Source organism: Pan troglodytes, chromosome 16, assembly GCF_028858775.2.
Source record: "Pan troglodytes isolate AG18354 chromosome 16, NHGRI_mPanTro3-v2.0_pri, whole genome shotgun sequence".
NCBI classification, from domain to species: domain Eukaryota; kingdom Metazoa; phylum Chordata; class Mammalia; order Primates; family Hominidae; genus Pan; species Pan troglodytes.
Genome location: NC_072414.2, coordinates 91,830,768 through 91,845,351, shown reverse-complemented (window position 1 = coordinate 91,845,351; position 14,584 = coordinate 91,830,768). Strand labels below are relative to the sequence as shown.

Below are 14,584 nucleotides of genomic sequence, written 5' to 3'. Positions count from 1 at the left end.
AAGAGAGGCAGATCCTCCATTCACCATCACTCCCAGGAATGTGAACAGCCCGTGAAAGGCAGTGACCAAAATTCAGTGCTTTTCTGGGCAGGGGCAAAAAGGAGCGGGGACAGACACTTCCTTGGTGTGGAACACCGTGTGTGAGTCCACAGAGCCCGCCGCTGGGCCATCCGTGCTTTACAGAGAGAAGTCTGAGACCTGGGCCGTGCTCACATGAGAGCAGTGAGCTTGCTGAAGAGCAGCGAGGTCCCAGGAAATTGCCAGGAGGGGTGGCCGCAGGGAAGTGAGGCGGGCCGCGGGGAAGTGAGGTGGGCCGCAGGGCCATGCCGAATGGTCCAAAGGCCAGTGCCTCCATCTCCTGGGTCCCCTGCCGTCCCTCCATTTGCTCAGTGTCCCTTGTCAAACCAGCCGCCTTTGCAGGGAGTGAGAGATCAGAGAGCGGGGAAGCCTGGTCATCCCATGCCCCATCTCCACCACAGTCTAGGTTCTAATCACTGCCTGCATGTGGCTGGTAAGTCAGAAGACATCATCCCTAAGGAGTGCTTTTTTGTCATTGACCTCAGAGCAGGGCAGGTGGTTAAGACAACACAGGTTCACAACCCAGCCCCGCTGCTGTCCCCATCTCACCTTGTGTGGGCATCATCCGCCATCAGATGAGTTTGGGGGTAGCCCTCATAGGGCTGATTGAGGAGTGAATGGCATCCGAGCATAGCATTCACCCCAGTGCTGGCACAGGGAAATGCCCAGTAGGGGCTTTTGGTCATCGTTATTTTCACAATCACCATCTGGGGCAGTCATCAGCCTCGTCTCTCATCAGAATCTCATTTCTTATATGGGCCTGTAAAATGTTCACGTATTCGAAGAACAGTCCCTCGAGTGTGCTTCAGGCCCCATAAATGGTGCATGCTGTGGTTGAGGCTTCAGGCCCCATAAACGGTGCGTTCCGTGGTTGGGTACCCACACGTGATGGCGGCATGGCCTGGGGCAGCTGTCTGACTGCAGCTTTTGCAGTGGGTGGTGGGAAGCAAAGTTACCCACAGGGAACAGCTCCAGCCCCAGGAAAGAGGATGAGAGCTGCCCGCAGTCTCCTCTGCGCTTCAGTCCCCAAGAGCTCTGGAGGCGACCCGGCCCCTGCAGGCCATCGGGGGTCACCTCAGCCTCCTGGTTCCCTGGCTAGAAGGTCCCAGCCACAATATGCAGGTCAGCAGGCCACGAATTCAGAGGAAGGAGGGACCCCTGAAGCTGAGACTGCCGGGAACAAAGCAGGCGTCGCAGGGGGTGTGGGAGGGGGTGTCTGTGAAGCATTTCCTGTTTCTCAGCGACGGGGTGTTTTCACTGTTGTCTAACACTCTGCTGTTTCAGGTTTCAACCGCTTCCGAGGTTTTCCTCGCTCATGCCAAGTCTCGGGGGGGAAACCTGTTCAAAATGCTTTTGAAGAGCTTTGACATTTCACCAGCCAAGCACCTTTTCAGTAGAAACTGCAGTTACTGTCAGGATTCTGTCAGTCTCTTTCTTTGCTATCTAAAACCAGCCTGAGGCAGGCTGGCCCCTCAGAGACTCACTCAGTGGGGACGGGGTGGATTCATTGTGCTTTGAGAGTTCAGCCTTGCATGATTTCACCCCATCTTGGGCTTGTGCTCACCCCAGACCCAGTGCGGGGAGACAGTGGGGGGCAGCCCTGCCTGGGCCACTCTGCAGGAAGCAGAGCGCGGGCGTGTGTAGTTGACATTCCTGGAGTGTTTTCCTCTTCCTGAGAGCTTTACAGCCTCCTCTCGCTAATTCTCAAAACATCCTGTTGGGATCTGGTGTTATTTACAGTTGTGATTTTACAGCTGGGAGAAGCTAGGGGAAGGGAATCCCGCTGTGGGGAAGGATGTCATCAGGGTAGGGGTGAGGGAGACCTGGTTCCTCCCCTGTTGGGGGTGGTACGGGCAGGTGGGGGGCAGGGGCAGGCTAGCTGTGTGGCTTGGAAAGACTTACATGGACGCTCTGAAACCTCACATTCTGCCTCTCTGAAAGGTGGCGCCGCATCCCCAGCAGACACCACTTATTGAGCACCTACTGTGTTCTGAGCTCTGGCCACGGCAGCTGTCAGTGTGAGGATGAACAAGCTCGTACATAAGCCCGGTCCCCCGTACACAGCAGACAGGCAGGAGGTGGGCCCTGCTGCGACAGTGACTGCCGTTACTATTATTATTAAAGAAGCTAGTAACGCTTGCACAATGTGTCAGTATCACGCTGCTCTGGGGAACCTCACACCTTTTCTCTTTTTGCCGGAAACTCTACCTAAAGGAAAATCTCTTTTACACAGTAACTTCATGAAATGATTTGCACAAAAAAAAAGCACATGAGTAAATCCAAATTGAACCTCTTTTTGCCCTTTGTGCATCAACAATTTTGTTACTGTTTTTCCAGTGACACCCCCTCCCTGCCTGGGAAGGGTGGTGGACAGATGCAGAGGCTGCCTCTCCACCGGGCAGCCAGCTCCGACGCACAGCTGTGGGCACCTGCTGGGGAGGGGGCTCCACTCACTTCAGGTTTCCCGGCAAGGAGCTTTTCAGCGAAATTTATTGCTGCCCCCATTTCTGTCTCAGTTACCTGAATCTTGGGAAGCCACATGAAATTGGATGTGATGAGCCCCTTGACAAAAGGACCAAACAAGACCAGATATGTTTTTTATAGATCTGTTTGCTTGGATGATTAAAGCCTGAAAAATGGCTTCACAGCGATGCTTGGGGCAAATTCGATGCTATCAGGAGACACTACAGTCTCCTCACTGTTCAATTAACGTTGAAGCCTCAGGGGAGGCCGACAGAGAAGGAATTCACCCCGTGGGCCCACCATGGCCCAGCTCAAGTTACGAGGGTGTCGTTCAACAGCAACCCCTTCAGACCTGGCTGGAATCATGTTTGTCTTCAGGGCCAAAACAGCCTCTAATTGTGCTCCCTGAGGTCTGGCTGCCTGATCAGGCAGGGTGCACCTGCCTGTGGAGGGCCTGGTGACCGAAGGGCAGCCCAGGGAGTGCTAAGGGAGTGGGCCAGGTGACGCAGTGTGCCTTGCTGGGCTCCAGGAGCTCCCTGCCCAGCTCGCTGTGGTGCTTGGCTGTGCATTTACTGTTGAGAATAATAACAGCAGGACTTGTGGAGCTCCACTCTGAGACCCCCGGCTAGGCTCCTATTCCACACTGCCTCTACTGCAGGAAACAATTCTACAAACAAGAGTTTGTTATCCTCATGCTGCAAATAAACTGAGGCTCAGAGAGGTTAAGTCATTTGCCTGAGGTCACACAGCTAGTAAGTGGGGACGTAGCATGCCAACAGGCACCCCTTCTCCCTGCCGCCTGACACCCCGCACTGCATGTCCTCTCCATCAAAACTCTGGTTTAGGAGAGTATATTACCTGTGGATTTTAGGCCAGGGCAGGCCTGGCAGCAGCTCAGCTCAAATGAAAATGCAGCTGGTTAGGATGGTGGGCCACCAGCAGGTTACACCAGAGTCATTGGCAGAATTCTCCAGTTTTATTTTTAACTATATAAGTAGCTCTTACTATAGAACACACTAAAAGGAAAATTAGTCCCAGAAACCATATGATGACATGGTAAATTTTTATAACGGTTTGTCTTCCAAATTGTTACATAGGTATACACACATCTATATTAAACAAAAACGGGGTGGTTTCTGTACATGCCACTTTGTAACTTGTCTTCTCACCTAACACATGGAAGCATCCTCTAGGGGCTGGCCCAGACACAGCTCCAGGCAGTTAAGCAAACACCCCAAAATTCTCAAAAATTCTCCCAGGTGAGTCAGAGCCACTCATAGCCCACAGCTGTGTGAACAGCGCCCACTAGGACTCCAGCTAGAATTAAGCAAACCCTAATTCTGATGAGAGTAAAATGCCTACAAGGGGCAGAGCCCTTGGAACCACCTGCCCTCAGAACTGCCTCACACCTGGCCCTCACCTGGCCCTGCCTCATGGGGGCACTAGTGAACAGTGAGAACAGACACCTGTCCCTGTTGAAGGACTTTGGAGACACCCTTCCATGATCTCATGGAGCAGTTCTATTTATAGACTGGAAAATTAAAAGCCAGTGACCCATGCTAGGAAAGATAATGAGTAAATGGTGGAGATGGGCAGTGACCTGGTTCTTTGATTCCCGCTTCCAATTAAAGCTCCATTCAGTACAACCTCTTATTCACATAGGAGGGCGGAATTCATTCCATGAGATGGGGTCGCTGGACCACTCGCCACTCCTACCTCTGCAACTTTGAGCCAGACGTGGACCCGTGCCAACCTCAGTGGCCGGCATCAGCCCTGAGGATTGTTGTGGAACATTCCGTGCTGCCGTGGAGGCCTACGAGGGGGTCCACTGGGAAGAGCAGGCATACCACCTGCATATGCTGGAGACGTGCCACATGTCAGCCTTTTCCCCTCGGCCCCAGAGCAGGCTGCACAAGACTAAGACCTTTCAGAGGGGACACGTCTGCAAGGTCACCTCAAATGCCTGAGTTTTACGATGGTCATTGATCATTTGCAGGCAGAAACCTTGCCAATGCTGCAGTTGGTTTTAATAGATGCACAGGGTGAAGCCCTTGCCCTTGTGTGATTTTCACATACATAGCAGCAACACTCGCAGAAGAAACGGAAGCCCTTCCTGGCACTCCTGCAGGGCTGAGCCCCTTAACAGCAGTGATTCAGTGGGACTGACTCCCCAGCTGGCAGGGCACGGGCACCTCTTCAGGAGATGCAGGGGAGTGAGGCGGGTTCCTCCATCCATCTGTGCAGTTTCCTCCCCAGAAATCCAACAGCCCCCTGCCCCATGCTCCTCTCTCCAGAAAGGAATAGGAGGCTGCCTGGCTTTCCCTCCTGGGTACATGTTTTGCAGTAGAGGCGGCACTGTGGCCAATGGCCCGAGAAAAGATCTGAAGAGAAAAGGGATGTTGGTGTTGCCTGCAGGTCAGCAGGCAGCAGGTATATCTCTCTGTTTTTAGTTTTTACTTTTTTGAAACAGAGTCTTGCTCTATCACCCAAGCTGGAGTGCAGTGGTGCAATCTCAGCTAACTGCAACCTCTGCCTCCTGGGTTGAAGTGATTCTCCTGTCTCAGCCTCCCAAGTAGCTGGGATTACAGGTGCTCACCACCATGCCCAGCTAATTTTTATATTTTTAGTAGAGACAGGGTTTTGCCATGTGGGCCAGGCTGGTCTCGAACTCCTGGCCTCGGGTGACCTGCCCACCGCAGCCTCCCAAAATGCTGGGATTACAGGTGTGAGCCACTGCACCCAGCCCTCTGTTCTTAATTGGGCCTCATACGTGCCAAATAGTCACAGAAATTAACCCTGATTATATGGTAATCCCGTTTTCCCAGGAAGCAGGGTTTCTTTTGAATTACATAACACATTTAGATATAAAAGTCTCTAGTGATGTAAGTGGACTCATCAAATGCCTGCCATTAAGTAACTTATTGATGTAGTTATACATTCATATTTAAAGTTATGCATTATAAACATTGAAATTTAGAAATGTTGCTATTTTCCTTGGTATGTTATAAAATGGAGCCTTATGAAATGGATGCTTTGAGGTCAAAACAGTTGAATAGAAGCAGTTTTGTATGGTGCAACCTGGTGATTGTAGTGTTGGTCTCATCGTCACCAGCTCCACTTTGAGTCGCCTGTCGGTTTGCCAGAGGGCACGTGGTTGTATCTGACTTCACTCAAATGCTGCCCTTTTTCAGTCTGTGTCGCGCTCCCAGTGGACCACTCGCGTGATTTTGCAGGGGATTGGCGTGACTTCGCTCTGCGTTTAGCGTTCGGCTCTGTGGCTTTGTTCCGCATTGGGAACGTTGGCTTTTCCCTTCATCCACCACATTTGTGTGGACTCTCAGTTTCTGGGTACAACTACTTACCAGATTGCTTTTGTAAGTGATTTTTTTTTTTTTTTTTTTGAGATGGAGTCTTGCTCTGTTGCCGAGGCTGGAGTGCAGTGGCACGATCTCGGCTCACCACAACCTCCACCTCCTGGGTTCAAGCGATTTTCCTGCCTCAGCCTCCCGAGTAGCTAGGATTACAGGTGCACGCCACCACGCCTGGCTAATTTTTGTATTTTTAGTAGAGACAAGGTTTCACTATGTTGGCCAGGATGGTCTCAAACTCCTCACCTCGTGATCTGCCTGCCTCAGCCTCCCAATGTGCTGGGATTACAGGCGTGAGCCACCGCACCTGGCCTCTAAAATGAATTTTGACTGAAAGCCTTTGCTCCCTTACCTTTAGGCACACCTGTCATCTGGCTATAAACTGCAGTCAGGGCTGCGCCTGGATGTTGTTCTTGCTTAATTATACGTATTTGTGTGTGCAGAGACACAACTACTCCTTAACAGGAAGAAGAGAGAGCTCTTTGCATTCTCCCCAGGGACCTGAGAGGAGGTTCAGGTTAAGTCAGAAGCCCTCGGTTCTGAATGCCCACTGCAAGCACTTGGAGAGCTTTATAAACACCGAGCTCTGGGTCTTGGGACCCCCTCCACCATCGGATTGTATTGGTGTGGGATTTTTCAAAGCTCACCAGGTAGCTGCATGCAGTAGATCCCAGTGTGCAGCCAGCTTCCTCCAAGGTGCCCCCAACACCAGCAGGGCGGGAGTCGCGTTGCTGTAGCACCTGTCTTGTGTTTAAGGCGGGAACTTCCTTGTGTGACTTCATCCCTCAACCTCAGCCCTCCTCAAACTTCCATGCGCCCGATGCCGACTCCTGAGGTCTGGGATGGAGCCCTGAAATCTGCATGTGTAATGCATGAATTTGAAAGGCCATGAGCTGCCTCCGAAGGGTTTATCTAAGAAAAGAAACAAGGCATGAAGTGGAGGCCCTAGGGTTGGCCTGGCCTCTCGGGTCAGAGCCCGGGTTCCAGTTTGAACGTGCCGGGGGCCCACTAGGGAGCTGCTTGTGGTTTTCACACCTCCTTTGTGAGCTGAAAAAACCGGTGCCCCTTTAGAGCAACATTCCCTCTGAATGTTTATCACTCTAAAGTGAAAAAAAGACACACAAAACCTGAACCTGCTTGTCAGGCAAGGAAGCTGAGGAATCCACCTGGCTTGCAGAAGCCCCCTTGGGAGCAGACAGCCCTCCCAGGCACAGATGGGACACCACCGCCTCCCACGCAGCCTGTGTCTGGAGACTCCGCATGACCCCCAGGAAGGTCCTTTCTCCAGCAAGGCCAGGGTCAGGACCAAGAGTGAGGACACGGGAAGCACAGGATCTGCGGGGCACCTGCCTCCCTCACCACGTGTGGCATTCAGAGAACAAGGCTGCGCCCAAACCCTCCACGCCCTGCTCCCCTCTCTCCACCCCAGGTGCCATTACTAGCTCCAGCTCGGCTGCTGTACCGGTTTTGCTGACTGCTCTCAGAACCCTGTAAATCAGGGGTTGTGTGGGCTCTGGTGGACACCAAAGTATACTCATGGACCTGGCTGTCTTCCTGGGAAGAGGCCAATGTAAGGGAGAAGAGACCATTTCAAGGGCTCCTGGGAGAAAGCAAGGGCCGAAAAGCTCAAGAGCAGAATCTGAGTAGAGGACTCAGATACCTGGCCAGTTCCTACCTGGGAAATGCTTTAAGGAGTGTGAAGAGAGGCCAGGCACGGTGGCTCACTCCTGTAATCCCAGCACTTTGGGAGGCCAAGGCGGGCAGATTGCCTGAGGTCAGGAGTTCAAGACCAGTCTGGCCAATATGATGAAGCCCTGTCTCTACTAAAAATACAAAAAAATTAGCCAGGTGTGGTGGCAGGTGCCTATAATCCCAGCTACTCAGAAGGCTGAGGCAGGGGAATCACTTGAACCAGGGAGGTGGAGGTTGCAGTGAGCCGAGATTGCGCCACTGCACTCCAGCCTGGGTGATAAAGCGAGACTCCATCTCAAAAAAAAAAAAAAAAAAAATATATATATATATATATATATATATATATATATGAAGAGGAGGGACGGAGAACAGAACCACGAAGTCTTACCAGGTCCACTCCTTGGGAATTTGGGGGCCTCTGCTCAACTATGTTGACCAGGTTTTAGCAAACACGGCACCTCCTCATGCTGGGGCTGGAGATGCCAGCAGCCAGGGATGTCTAAATCAACACCGTCAGCCACATGTTAGTGCGTGACTCTGGTATGCAAGAAAGGTTGTACTTTGTTTTCTTTTACTTAATTCTAAGCCCCAATCCTCCAGGCTTGTGGGAAATTCAACCCCAGTCATTACTGGGCTCTTCTCCATGCCCAAGACTGGGCAAAGGCCCCGGAGCCTCAGGCAGCAGACAGTGCTGGGGAGACCTCTGTGGTCATCAGGCCCGGTCCTTCCTGGGGGCCACCAAGCCATGCTGCTCACCATCTCAAAAACATCAGAGCCTGGAGCAGAGGCGAGCGGTGGAATGCAGCTAGCGTGAGTTAATATTTCAGCTGTTGTCTTAACATCTTAGTCTCCCCTGGCTGCTGTCACCAAGTACCAAAGCCTGGGTGGCTTAAACATTTATTCCTTACAGTTCTGGAGGTGGAGGGTCAAAATCAAGGTGCTAACAAATCCAGTGTCTGGTGAAGACCCTCCCCGATTTACAGACCACCGTATCCTCTCATGGTGGAGAGCCAGCAAGCTCGGGTCTCTTTCCCTTCTCACACTATTCCCAGCATGGAGGCGCCACCCTCATGACATCTAACCCTACTCACCTCCCAAAGCCACCCACCTCCACGGCTCCAACATCTGCATTTTGCAGAGACACAAACATGCATTCCATAACATCTTGAAACAGGCTTCTATCAGGCAGCTGCTATTTTTGCCCTGAATGATTGCAAGTGCCTGGGCATGACACACAGGGCCCAGCCCAGGGGCAGCCACATTGTGAGGCCATCGTCCCAGCCCCCTGACCTTGTATAGGCCCCACTCAGGCTGTCCTGTCTCCGCAGTGCCACATTGTGAGGCCATCATCCCAGCCCCGTGACCTCGTGTAGGCCCCCACTCAGGCTGTCCTGTCTCCGCAGTGCCACATTGTGAGGCCATCATCCCAGCCCCGTGACCTTGTGTAGGCCCCACTCAGGCTGTCCTGTCTCCGCAGTGCCACATTGTGAGGCCATCATCCCAGCCCCGTGACCTCGTGTAGGCCCCCACTCAGGCTGTCCTGTCTCCGCAGTGCCACATTGTGAGGCCATCATCCCAGCCCCCTGACCTCATGTCAGCCCCACTCAGGCTGTCCTATCTCTGCAGTGCTCGTCAACCTGCGGGAAGGGCCTGCAGTCCCGGGTGGTGCAGTGCATGCACAAGGTCACAGGGCGCCATGGCAGTGAGTGCCCCGCCCTCTCGAAGCCTGCCCCCTACAGACAGTGCTACCAGGAGGTCTGCAACGACAGGATCAACGCCAACACCATCACCTCCCCCCGCCTTGGTGAGTGTCTTCACTGGCCCCGGTTCCCAGGGGGCTGCTGTGTCTCCTGCCCAGTAAGTCCTCCCTGACGGTGAGGTTCTTTCAGCCAGAAAGCCCCTTCTTGGGCCTCACTTGTCACATAAGGCTGACATTTGTCAGTTCTGTAGAAGAGGTTTCAGAGATGGAATTCCATTCCTTGTTGGGGAAGTGCTGTTTGCTTACTGCTGTCTCCAACACAGGCACCCGAGCGTCTCCCTCACCCCTTTGCCCAACACAGGAGAATGTTCCACAGACACTGTAGGTTTCCTGTGCATGAGCAATGTGAAGGGAAGTGCTGCTTTCCAGAAATGAAAGCTCCAGGGGTATCCTTCATGATGCCATGAGGATGCACACGTGGGGCACACCCCAGGCTGATGCTTGAGCAGCAGACAGGCGTGGTGGAGGGGCTGCAGACTGTGTGAGTGGTTTGGCCCTGGGTGCTCGGAACCTGGCCTCTTACCAGTTCATGCCCCAGGTCAGTGGTGATACAAGGAGAAGAAGAGCACTTAAAGATCTGGCTGGGTGTGGTCGCTCATGCCTGTAAATCCCAGCACTTTGGTAGGCCGAGATGGGTGGATCACCTGAGGTCAGGAGTTCGAGACCAGCCTGACCAACATGGTGAAACCCCGTCTCTACTAAAAATACAAAAATCAGCCGGGCATGGTGGCGCGTGCCTGTGGTCCCCACTACTCAGGCGACTGAGGCAGGAGAATCGCTTGAACCCGGGAGGCAGAGGTTGTAGTGAGCCGAGATCGTGCCACTGCACTCCAGCCTGGGCAACAGAGTAAGACTCCATCTCAACAAAAAACAATGATATGATGATTCCTTTTAACAGAGTTTCTGCTTTGCTAAATAGAAGTCCCTGAGAAATATTTGCCTACCTGAGGCTGGAAACTCACCAAAATGAAGGGGATTTCTAGCACCTTTGTTCCGGGGGAGGCCTTTGAGCTGGCAGAAGTATAGTTGTGGCTTTTCAAGCACCGGCCTGCTTGGGAACTTCAGGACCTCCCTCGAGCAGGGCCTTCTCTCTGTACAATCAAGAACCTGACGGATATTTGGGCCACTTGTATGTACTTGGACCTCATGCTTCTTGGGGTCCTTTGATGTCCACTGTTCCATGTTGTCCTGTTTTATAAATGCCTACAGTAATGGTACCCTCGGCCACAAAACAGTAAGTGCCACTTAGCTCGGAAGCAAGTGGCCTGTGCCCTCTTCCCTAAAGAGGCAGCCAGACCACCACACTCTGTCATGTGGTTGGGTTTGGATGCAAAGGTGCATCCCTGTGACAGAAAGTGGCACCCCCAGTGCCCTGGCAGGAGGCATGGCCTAATCAGTGCAAAGGGTTGACGAGTGCACAAGGGTGAGGGAGCCCAGATGGTCAGACCACAAGCCCTCCCTGTGCCTGCATCAGGACATGCCTAGGCCATCCCTGACCCTGAGTGTTCTCTCTCCTGTCCCCTTAGCTGCTCTGACCTACAAATGCACACGAGACCAATGGACGGTATATTGCCGGGTCATCCGAGAAAAGAACCTCTGCCAGGACATGCGGTGGTACCAGCGCTGCTGCCAGACCTGCAGGGACTTCTATGCAAACAAGATGCGCCAGCCACTGCCGAGCTCGTGACGCGCAGTCCCAGGGGTCGCTCAAAGCTCAGACTCAGGTCTGAAACCCACCCACCCGCAAGTGTACCAGCCCTGTGGCCACGCCCCCACAAGGCTGCCGCAAGAATCCAACTGCATAGAACATGAGCGTGGACTTGGCATTTGCCATTAGTGCTTCCGTACTTAATATATTGTTAACAGCCACTGGCTGGCTTTCTACAGTGAGGAGAAAGTAGGCATGAGTCACAAAGTAACTTCAATTTCTAGGATTTCAGGTACCTCGAAGGGAAGCACCTCTGGCAGACAACCCTCAAGAGAGAGACATCATTTAGTGTTCCTGTCTTGACTCGCTTTTGACATTTGAATTTCCAGTGCTTGGTATATCATGGAGGAAACATCCCCAAAACGAGACATGCTAGAAAAGGCTTTATTCTAAAGGCTTTATTCTGAAAGCCGGCGACACCCTGGAGGGAGGGGCAGGTGTTGGGGAGCCTCTGCCCGTGGCTTCTCGGGGGAGGGCCAGGCTGCTTGGCCCACGTTTCTCTTCCTCTACCTTCTTGACCACATGAGAACCAGGACGTTGCCTCCATGCCCGTCTCTGACAACATAGTCTCTAAATCCTAGGTGTTGCCTTGGAAGTCTCGTCCCTGGAGTGTAAATCTATATATGCCAGCGAGGACAGCAGTGCCACGCAGTTCATACCACCCGCATGGGAAGAATGTTCCAAGAGAGTCTGGGTTTGGGGAAGCATCTAATTTTCAGAGCTCTGCTGTCCACCGTGTAGGGAAACAGAAGGGCCTCTCTTCAAGGTGCTGTGACATAAGAAACGGTAATTGCGGTGATGGGGTTGCTTCCTAAGGCAAAGGTAAGCTTGGGCCACCTTCATTGGGGCGGATGGGCACCTGCCCCGCCTTCCGGGAGCATCCACTCTGGCCTGCACTTCCTAAAGCTTTGTACCTTAGAGATGCTGTACCCCATCCCAGTGGCTTTCTACCGACCGTGGCCATTTATCTGAAGGTAAGACAACATTTGGGACCTCTGAGGACACAAGCCCAGGCCTAGGAGCTGTAGAGCCAGGCCTGACTGCTCCATCCTGGCACGGAGCAGCCTGATGTGCCGGGACCAGGGGAGGAACGCCATCTGGCTGGCACTGCTGCACACTCGCCGAGCCTTCCTGTAGCCCCAGACTTTGTGGTACCCATTATCATCACGCCTGTCATCATTGACCCATCTTCTTGGTGGGGTAAGGATGATGCATGATGAAGGTCCTTCACTCCTACAGCCCCCTTACACCTGGCAGCAGACGAGCAGAGTGGCCTCTTTGAGAGCACAGAGGATGGTAGCACCCTACCTGCAAGGAGGCCGGGCAGGGACCCTAGATGCCAGGAGGCCTGTTTTGCTCACCAACTTGGTGGGCATTTCATGGGTGCTTATGTTCTAGGACTTTACCGTAAGCAACACCTCCTCCCTGATTTCACACAGAAGGTCTCACTTGCACTTCCATGGGATCATCTCCCAGTGCTTCTTGATTTATTGGTGCTGTGTTTCTGTGTTTTGTTTTGTTAGATGTCACAACCGTAGAGTTAGCTTAAATCAGAAAGAAGCCTCTCTGCCTTCTCCACCCTGTCTTACTAGCTGTGTTTTTGTTTTTACTACCCCAGAGGCAGAGAAGCGGTAGGGATGTCAGGGAATTTACTCACTTCCACTTGAATCAACGAGAAGTGTTGAGAAACTTCCGTGGGTGCTCTGCGGAAAGAACCGAGAGTGTCAGGATGGAGCGGCCCACCCTCGCCCCGGGGCCTGCGCAGACCACTGTCCTCCCCCTCAGGCCTGGCCCCCAGCAGACTCCCGTGAATTCCCGTTTTCACAAAGCCCTCAAAATTTTGGGGACGCTGAGGTTCAATTTTCTTCATCCCCAAATGAACTGTTAATTCACTGAAAGACATTTAGACTTTTGCAGCCAAGGAGCAGAGCCGGGCAAGCTCACTAAGGAAGCCTTAGCTTGGTCTCCTGCATGGGCCCCGGGGCCTCCAGATATGCCCACGGTCACCCTGGCAAGGGCCCCACACCCTCAGAATGAAAAGGATTGATTGATTGGGTTATTGTCAGATACCCCCATTAGTTCCCCTAAAGTCTGCATCTTCAGAGCTCTTTCAGCTCATCTTTTTGTTGTCGGTGTTGTTTTTTGAGACAGAGTCTCCCTCTGTCGCCCAGGCTGGAGTGCAGTGGCACAATCTCAGCTCACTGAAAGCTCCGCCTCCCAGGTTCAGGCCATTCTTCTGCCTCACCCTCCCCAGTAGCTGGGACTACAGGCGCCCGCCACCACGCCCACCTACTTTTTTGTATTTTTACTAGAGACGGGGTTTCACCATGTTAGCCAGGATGGTCTCGATCTCCTGACCTCATGATCCACCCGCCTCGGCCTTCCAAAGTGCTGGGATTTCAGTGAAACCATCATAAACATTCTTGTTCCACTAGATGCTGATCACAGCAGTGATGTTTCTGTGTTAATACCCTGTACTGTCCCTCGAGTACTGTACCTTTGTGCTTGCACACATGTCACTAACACACGTGTTACTAACCAGAGTCTCACGACCCTACGGTGCTATTTTTATTGGTGCAAAATGAAACCCTCTCAGCTGACCGTTGCTGGATATGATCAGAATGCAGGAAAAGAGCCTCTATGGCAATACGATTGTCCTTTTTTCATTTCAGAGTCAAATGTATCTATTTTCCATTCGTTAACTTGCATTACATACTGTACCCATGGAATTTTTGTTTTACTTTTTGGTGCTGGTTTTGAAAGGAAAAAAAACGGAAGACAAACATTGGACGCCATTATACATGAAAATTATACATGAAAAATTAATCATTTCATTGGAAGCAAGTTGAATATGTGTAATAAAATGTTTTTCCATAACGGTTTTAAGCTGTCTGTGAAGTAAAAGACAAAAGCCAGTCCCCAAGGGCTGACGGGGAGGCTGTGTCCTTCCCCACTGTGGTGGCCACCCTGGCTTGCCAGGGACTTGGCTGCAGGGAGCCTGCTGGCCACATCTGCAGTTGGTGTCAGAGGTCACTGGGAAATGCAGTTCGGGGGGATGGCTGCCTCTCCCTGAGCGAGTGCTAACAAATCTTTCAGTCCTGGCCTCATCCCGTTGTGGTTGCAAAACCCTGGGTGGGGACCTGAGGGTCTGACAGTTGTGCTGTGAGCCTGCGCATCTGATGTAGGGCAGCCACCTCACTGGCAGAGTGGCCCATGCTCCAAGACCCATGCTGCAGAGTGCAGGCCCTGGCCACGCTGGCTGGAGAGCCATGCTGAACTCTCCAGCCACTACCCCCACCCCCACAACCCTGCCAACAGCCCTCACAGCTTCCCTCTGCCAGCAGATGTGACGGCAAGTCCCGGCCCTGCACATCCCCCAGCACTGCAGACAGGACAGGGGTTCCACACCACCACAGTGGGAACAACCACAGCCATTTGGATCCCATCTGGGCCTGACATGGAACACACATGTCACAGCTTACAGGGATGGGGAGTCCATCTCCTCCTGGAGTCAGG

At 52.7% G+C, this 14,584-nt stretch overlaps 1 protein-coding gene across 3 annotated transcripts in view; it reads left to right on the top strand.

The window, feature by feature from the left end:
- The window catches only part of ADAMTS17 (ADAM metallopeptidase with thrombospondin type 1 motif 17), a 385,247-nt gene extending 371,298 nt beyond the window's left edge, over positions 1-13,949 (top strand). For all 3 annotated transcript variants that reach the window (XM_024349376.3, XM_054667215.2, XM_024349375.3), the window contains 2 exons: positions 9,228-9,405; positions 10,887-13,949. In XM_024349376.3, coding sequence (XP_024205144.2) covers positions 9,228-9,405; positions 10,887-11,047 — 339 coding nt within the window. In that variant the 3' untranslated portion in view covers positions 11,048-13,949. The remainder of the gene's footprint in view (positions 1-9,227; positions 9,406-10,886) is intronic.
- Positions 13,950-14,584: the final 635 nt, after the last annotated feature.